Source organism: Tasmannia lanceolata, unplaced genomic scaffold (genome assembly GCF_043159265.1).
Source record: "Tasmannia lanceolata isolate RefF3 unplaced genomic scaffold, GAP_Taslan_0.1 ptg000036l, whole genome shotgun sequence".
NCBI classification, from domain to species: domain Eukaryota; kingdom Viridiplantae; phylum Streptophyta; class Magnoliopsida; order Canellales; family Winteraceae; genus Tasmannia; species Tasmannia lanceolata.
In genome coordinates this window covers 4,228,056-4,236,552 of record NW_027518713.1, presented here as the reverse complement: position 1 = coordinate 4,236,552, position 8,497 = coordinate 4,228,056, and the positions used below count along the sequence as shown (strand labels likewise).

The window sequence follows — 8,497 nt, the reverse complement described above, 5'->3', positions numbered from 1 at the left end:
CTTGCTGCCACATAATCACTTCAAAGTTGAATTACAGTTGGAAGAGAAGATTCTAGGTCATAAGCCCCCTTCCATAAGTCTATATAGACGTGTGAGGTCATTTCTAAGGGAGTTCTGACAATTAATAAAATGATTTTCTTTTCTCTAGTGAGAGAGTGGTTCTTGATGAAAGGGAAAAAGATTCCCTGGGATTTCCTCCATGGAAGATAGCTTGGAGTAAAGGAGAATCAGATCTTGGAGTAAGATCCACCTCCTTTTCCCTTTGTTCTTTTCATTTATCCTTCTGTGCATCACTAGCAGTCTAGTCTTGCGCAAGCATCTAATTCCTTGTATAGATCTATTTTCCTAGTAGCCTAGCAACTTAGATCTATTCCCACACCTTATATTCATAGATCTATCATTCCTTGTCACGCCCTAAACCCCACCCTGGGCGTAGGACATGACAGTGCCATAAACCTGCAAAACGAATCTCACAACTGTAAAAGGCTACAAAGCAATAACAGAAATAACATGGCATTTCATAATTAATATATATATATATATATATATATATATATTCAATCTAAGCGGACCCATCAGAGTCAAGTCAAATCTCATCTCTCCCCAAGAGTCAAACAAATAAATAATAATGTCTTTACATTTTATTCAAGTACTTACTTTCTAATAAACTGAAATAACTAAACTAAATCTCTGAGTCAAAGTCAAATTCCAGAACTAATCGTCCTGCTCCCCGTTAACCTCACGAGGATCAAAACCTGAAAATGATATATAATCACAGTCAGTTGAAAAGCTCAGTACATAATAAAGCACTACTCTAAGCACAGTCTAACATGACAGGATTTAATAGGATCAGATAGTCAAAGTCAAAACTGAGTTCAAAAGTCTTAGCTGATTCATAGGCACAACAGTTATAAGTGCATGTCAAATATGGTTCTGAATTAAAGGTGCTTAAAGCAACTTCGAAGTCTAAGTTCGGATCAAAGTCAGAGATTTCAGAGTTCATATACAGAAGGTTAGGAGTTCAAATACACTTCAGAGTCATCGGCATGGTTCATAAGACATGTTATTGCTTATACACCGACAGTCCATGGTGTTCGAAATCGATTCATGAAGTTCAGATACAAGTCGATAGGGCCAGCGTTTTATCCCACTGACGGGCCAGAAGTTCTAGTGTACTACCCCCACGGTGGGTCCAGAGTTGCCAAATGTTTTACCCCCATATGGCAGGGTCCAGAATCATCGAAGCCTCCACAGAAGTGTTCAAAAGTGTCCAAGGTTCATATTCAAATAGTTCAAAGTATTCAGAATTCAAACTGATAGGTTCAATGGTTCAGAGTTCAGAACAGATATTCATAACAGTTATTTCTAAGGTTCAGTATAATAGTGGTAAAACACTAGATAGGCCAAACAGAAACAAACATACTAGGCCAAGGCTAGTTCAGAAGTTCAAAGGTATCAATACAAATTTCTAAAGTCAATACTGATTCAAAAGGAAAACAGGGTTTATAATACCCAAAGTAGTACGTTATTACGTACCTCAAAGATGGTTGATTCCTTCCTTAATTTTGATTACGATTCAATATCCTGATCTGAACAGAACATAAGTAATAAATAAGGGCCCAAAAAGGTAACCCATTATATGGCTATTTCTTGTAATTTGGTGATATCATTCTTATAAAGTTTCCAAAACTTATTGAAACTATTTTTAACCTAAAGATGACTCTTTCGACATATCCATAGAGTACAAGAGTGTTGAAAACGGACAAGAAACGAATAAGTTACGAATTTCCAAAGTTTTGGAAAATTGTCGTGCCGGTCGTCCGAGAATTACGGACGTCCGGGAATACGGACGTCTGAGAACTACGGACGTCCGGGGATCCATCTGTCGCCAAACTTGGTACTCACGGACGTCCGCCATTTTTTGGATGTCTGTCCCACGCACGGACCCAGATATCTCCCAAACACGAGTTTCCACCGTTTTTTGTCACTAAAACAGACATAACTCCTTCGTTTGGGGTTCAATTCGCGCAAGGTCAGATCTGATGGATTCGTATCGGCGAGAAGAATCCATTAAATCCAATTTCACGCTCCTAATTCATATGTAATATTTAAGAAAGAAATCACCAAAGATTCTACGTCGAATCTCCAAAGTTCTAATTTCTAAATTCAGATTCATACATTTTGATTTTGAGTTCGTTGGAATTGTAATTCAATATTGGGTCCAAGAAACTCAAGATCAACCCAAGGATTCTTATTTCTAATTCATATAATTAGAATTTCTTGCTTCTTTTCTCTCTTCAAACCCTTGTTTTAGGGTTTCTAATATTCCAAATCGTTCATGGTTCATAAGTCTTACCTTGGTTCGCTGCTTCGACATTGAAATCGCGATCTCCTTGGTATTCTTCTTCTCTTTCTCTGATTTCTCCTTCTAGGGCTGCACAACCGTTTAGGATTTGTTTTAGCCACAAAGCAATTTATTTATAGGCTTTATTAGAAACCCTAATCTGAGTTAAGTGTGAACAGATAAAAACGCCCCTCTTTATCAAGGGGGACGGAAATTTAAGTGTGGGGTATTTTGGGTATTTACATTCTACCCTCCTTACAAAAATTTTGTCCTCAAAATTAACTTATCACGTACCTGAGTTCTCAAACAGAAACATATATTTCAATTTCATTTTCTCTTCCAGTTCCCAGGTGGCTTCACGTTCTGAGTGATTTCGCCATTGAACTTTCACATATAGAATAGTCCTTCGCCTGAGAACTTGGTCCTTACAATCCACAGTACGAATAGGTTGTTCTTCAAATGACAGATCTTCTCTCAGATTCAGAGGTTCTAATTCAATCACATGATTCGGATCCGATATGTACTTTCGTAACATAGACACATGAAACACATTGTGCACTCCAGACAATGATGGAGGTAAGGCCAATCGATAAGCCACTTTTCCAATCTTTTCTAATATTTCATATGGTCCCACAAATCTTGGGCTGAGTTTTCCTCTAACCCCAAACCGCATCAGTCCCTTAGTGGGTGACACATTCAGAAGTACCTTATCTCCGATATGAAATTCCAATTCTCTTCGTTTGACATCTGCATAGCTCTTTTGTCGGCTCTGTGCCGTGGGAAGATGCTCTCTAATCAAATGGATTTTGTCAACTGCTTGCTGAACCAAATCCGGGCCTAAGAGTTTTCTTTCACCCACATCATCTCAGCATATGGGTGATCTACATCTCCTTCCATAAAGGGCCTCAAAAGGTGCCATCTTAATACTGGCCTGATAACTGTTATTGTAGGAGAATTCAATCAAGGGAAGATGGTCATCCCAAGATCCTTTCAAATCCATAACACAAGCCTTGAGCATATCTTCTAAAATTTGAATAGTTCTTTCAGATTATCCATCTGACTGAGGATGGAAAGTTGTACTAAATTTAAGGGAAGACCCATTGCTGAATGTAAGCTATTCCAAAACTGAGATACAAAACGAGTGTCTCTATCTGATACTATGGTTTTATGCACACCATGATACATCACTATCTGATCAACATATAACCGGGCCAACCTTTCAGGTGTCAAGCCAGTTCTAATAGGTATGAAATGAGCTGTCTTTATCAATCTGTCCACAATTTACCCATGCGGAATCATTGCCTGAGGGAATACGAGGTAGAGCTGACACAAAATCCATTGTAATCTCCTCCCACTTCCATTCTGAGATGGGAAGTGGCTGCAATGTTCCGGGTGGTCTCTGATGTTCTGCCTTAATCACCTGACAAGTCGGACACTGAGTTACATACTGAGCTATTTCTCTTTTCATATTATTCCACCAGAAACTTCCTTTCAAGTCCTTATACACTTTTGTATCTCCAGGGTGTACAGAGTAACTCGAACTGTGCGCTTCCTTCAAAATTTTATTTTTCAAAACAGAGTCATTCGGAACACAAATGCGGTTACTAAACATCAAGGTATCGTCATTGTGAGTTCGGAATTCATATTCAAATCCATCTTCTAATTTATTTCTTATTTTACAAAATTCTGGGTCGGATTCCTGAGCTATTCTGATTCTTTCTTGCAATGTGGACCGTACTTAGAGTGCTGCCATCAGTACCCCAAAGTTTGGACCATGAATTTCTATTCTGATCTTCGGAGGTCTTCTAAGATATACTTCTGAGAAGTGATCAAAGCTGCCAAATTCACGGACGACTTCCGACTTAGAGCATCACTCACCACATTAGCCTTTCCATGGTGATAGCTTATGGTTAAGTCGTAGTCCTTCAATAGTTCTAGCCAACGCCTCTGTCTCATGTTCAATTCTTTTTTAGTAAAGATATACTTCAGACTCTTATTATCAGTGAAGATTTCACAAGGTTCTCCATACAGATAATGCCTCCAGATTTTTAAGGCAAACACAATCATGAGTCGGATAATTCTCTTCATAATGTTTCAACTAGCGTGATTAGCGTGACTAGCGTGAAGCATACGCAATCACTTTGCCACTTTGCATCAACACACATCCTAAGCTTTTCTTCGAGGCATCACTGTAAATCACAAATCCCATTCTCCATCAGGCAAAGTTAGGATGGGGGCAGAAACTAGCCTCTTTATCAATTCCTGAAAGCTCTTTTCACAATCTTTAGACCAAACAAATTTTGTCCCTTTCCGTGTAAAACGGGTCAAAGGGGCAGCCAAACGTGAAAAGTCCTGAACGAAACGGCGGTAGTGAAATCCAAGGAGTGACTTGGTTTGGCAACCTAGAGGGGGGGTGAATAGGATGTTTACAAAACTTTTGCCTTTTAAAAACTTTTACCAATTTCACCCTAGTTTTATCCCTTGTTTAATTAAGTTTAAAATGGTTGAACTTAAAACAAATTAATGTAAGTTCAAAAACCCTTGTTGAATAGCAAACTTCATTAAGTGATTTAATAGCCTAGTTAGCAAGGTTAAGATATTTAGGTTGATTATCAATGCTAACTACTGACTCAATTCTAAGTAACAAATAATCAAATAAGAGAGTGAGAGGGAGTGAGAGAAATACCAATCACACAAGTGACACAAAGATTTATAGTGGTTCGGCAAACGGCCTACTCCACTCTTCTCAAGGTCGCACTTGAGGATTTCCACTATTAAGACCTCCATGACGCCCGGCTCCAAGGCTATTACAATCTAAGGGAATTAAATAAGGATGCCCTTCCACCTTTACAATGACTTTCCTTCTCTGCCGAGTTCTAAACGCTTCACCCAAGGAAATTAAACACGGATGCCCTTGCCACCGATAGAACGAAGAAGAAGATTAGCTTTGCCTCTAAGTAGGCTAAAATGCACACTCAAGCTCCCACAAGATTCTCTAAAAAATCAATCACAATTTTAAAGCCTAAACCAATCTCAAATTATTTTCTCCAAATCAAGGCACAAGAGGTTAGTGAGAGAAAATTAACCCAAAAATGATTGCAAGTAGTTTTCTAGAGTTCTTTAGAGTTGGAACATGTTCATCATAAAGTTTTGAACCCATACAATGGGTATATATAGAGTCCCAACACAATATGACCGTTTCAGAGGCAAACTGGTAATTTTCGGGTCAAAAAGACTACTAGTCGTTGGACCTCCAACGACTATTTTTTTTAGTCCAGGTTATTTTCTTGGAGCTCCGAGAAATGTCTCTGAGTTCCGAGAAAATTCTCAGAATTCCGAGACTGGTTTTCCAACAATCTGCTTCGAACTTGTAAAATTCATATCTCCCTCATTTCTCCGCAGCTTTTGACGTTCTTGTACTCTACGGATATGAGAACAATGAGGGCTATCTGTTAAAAATACTTTTAAAAATATTTGAAAATATTTTAAACAAGTTTTGATAGGATTTAGTTGCTTGTCCAGGTTGTTGCTTCGGAACTATATTTTGTTCATTGTTGTGCTGAATGCTATGGGTCCCACCATGTTGGTACACCACTATGGCCATTCACTTATCCATTTAAGTCCTTAAATGATGTGTTAGTCTCTTTGAAAAATATATTTTTAGGGTTTAATATGTGCCTTGATAAAGAGAAAACACAAGAGAGAAATGAGATACATACTGCCATTCTAAGTACTCTCTTGAATGAACTCTTGAGGTAGCCATCGCTTGATCTTCTCTTTGACTGCATGGCTTGGTTTGGGATCTTCAAGTTTGAGCTTCTTTGCTTGACACCTTCCAAGGATGATCCCACCATTTGGTTCAAGCTCCTTTACAAGTTGTTGATCCACATGCTTTGGCCTTCATTGATCTTCCTTTGTTTGTTCAATACTTTGAGATGGTTGATGTTGAGCTTCTCCTTAATTGATCCTCCGAGGCATGATTGATCCAAGTATGCTCCAGCTCCTTTGACATGTGTTTGGTTCATCTTCAAGCATAGGCTATCAATGGTGTGTGTGTTGGTGCTATCATGAATTAACCTGTGAATTTTCTGTCCATAGAACAACATTCAAGGCAAACAATTAGTCCATAAAAGACTAATCAATTTGTGTTTGTTAATCATGAAAACAAGGTGAATGAATGAACCCATGGGTAACCCTTGGGCTAACAATCTTCCCTTTTTTGTTGATGACAAACCAAATTGATTAGAGAGGTGGGGAGGATTCTCTTATGGGGATTAATAAACAATATAATCATAACAACTCTCCTCAACATATGCATAAGATAAATTTAACAAGTTTTAGTATACATGCATATGGATTATGGACAATCTAATCAATTTCATACTTCTCTCCATTTTGGCAAAAGAAAAAAGGAAGTATATACAATTAAGCACAATATCAATGCATCAAAGATTTTCAATCAAACTAGATGCTCCCCCTAGGTTCTTATCATGAATACAAGATAAACAATGCATATCATACATGACAAGAGCACAACAACATAGAAACAAGATATCAAGTATACATTTGGTCTATGTTGGAAAAATTCAAAGAGACTTGACATTTTAGCACAATTTTGGGTGTGATAATACATAAAATATGAAAAATATTCACATACACCCAAGAACCAATCAAACATGAATAATATGGCATTATAAGGCTTCTAATATACTTATCTTGAAGGAAATAATTAAAATTTGAAGTTTAGCATGATAAGCCCCCAATTATTTGAATTCCTATTAGAATCTTATCATCAGGTCATGTGTAGTTATAGACTCATCATGATAAGCAAGAATATATATAATGTAAGTTAAGAACTCCCTCTTTTGAATTGTCATGCATATGGTTAACTTTTAGCACATTTCATGACATGACAGTGAGGTATATCATAGGTATATGAGTGAAAAGGTAAAAGCACACATGATAACCACTCAACTTCATAGAAATTTGGATGAGCAAGTGTAATATACTTATATTAATGAGGATCAATAATGATATTAAGGTTTTAGCACAAAATTCAAAAAGTTGATCAGAAACCCCCTTTTTTTTGTTAAAGATATGCAAGTTAAAGCACAAATATGTGGGGAATATCAAAAGGGACAATGCACACAAGTCATTATGGTCCATATGATTCTAAATATAACTCTAGTAAGCTCTCCCCTTTGTCTTTGTCATTGGCCTTAGGTGAAACCTATATGGCAAGGCATGACATGACACAATAGGCCAAAGGCATGAAAGCGAATACATGGCCAACAAAGAAACTTATCATGATTATATATACTAAATAACTTTAGAAACACATGATAAGGATGTCTAATCATAAGAATTAAGATAAACAACTCTAAGAAAGATACTATGAAGGAGATTCTAGGGAATACACAAGGTAGACCACTAGAATGAAAACTTATCCTTAGAATGACAATTACCACATATTGATATCAAAATGATACAAAATAAAATCAAATAGATGATCCAAGGTAAGTCTAATAGGATATGACGTTAAAATCTAGGCTATGGGCTTACTTGTCTTAAACTCAAAATACACATACAAGCACAAGACAATACCAAACAACCCATATGGAGCAACAATGCTCTAAGTGAGTAAACTTATCATATGAGGAATGATATACACATTTAGAATCATATGATTAGACATAAATGACAAGATTAACTTTAAAGCTCCCCCTTTGAGAAAGAATCATGCAATGCATGAATCCAAAGGGTTGTCGTTACATATAGACTCCAAGGGATTTTCGATATATTTTTCAAATGATACCAAGTTAGACTCAACCTTTGGGCTACAGAGACACTCTACTCTCTAAGTGTCGGTTTATCATGAATAAAATTATAGCCATAGTCTAGCTCATCCTGATAAACAAGTATAGCACAAAGGATTTTTAATTTTTGGCTCATGCTCCCCCCTAAGTGTGATATTATTTCTATAAGTTCAATTTTTTGCTTCCCTTAAGTATATATCATATATACTAGATAGGAAGATCACACAACAACATATACCTATCCATGTTTGAGATGATGGTAAAAGGCCATATGATTATGTGTTTTAATTAGATGAAGGTACCGTCTCTATATTAGGAACTAAGAAGGCTAAGGGTA

The 8,497-nt window shown here is 37.0% G+C and overlaps 1 protein-coding gene across 1 annotated transcript; it reads right to left on the bottom strand.

Moving 5' to 3' along the window:
• Positions 1-714: 714 nt before the first annotated feature.
• LOC143859697 (uncharacterized) lies at positions 715-4,300 on the bottom strand. The gene is made up of 5 exons (XM_077370347.1): positions 4,223-4,300; positions 3,630-3,896; positions 2,639-3,164; positions 2,357-2,434; positions 715-755 (listed from the first exon to the last, which is right to left on the bottom strand). Exons 1-5 carry the CDS (start codon positions 4,298-4,300, stop codon positions 715-717), a joined length of 990 nt encoding a protein of 329 aa, XP_077226462.1.
• Positions 4,301-8,497: the final 4,197 nt, after the last annotated feature.

Excerpts from the sequence above, each read along its gene's own strand:
- LOC143859697 (XM_077370347.1), bottom strand. The coding sequence starts at position 4,300 with ATGAGACAGAGGCGTTGGCTAGAACTATTGAAGGACTACGACTTAACC. Across the intron at positions 3,897-4,222 it reads ACCATGGAAAGGCTAATGTG|GAAGCGCACAGTTCGAGTTA; the intron begins GTGAGTGATGCT and ends AAAATTTTGAAG. Across the intron at positions 756-2,356 it reads TGTCGAAGCAGCGAACCAAG|GTTTTGATCCTCGTGAGGTT; the intron begins GTAAGACTTATG and ends TATCATTTTCAG.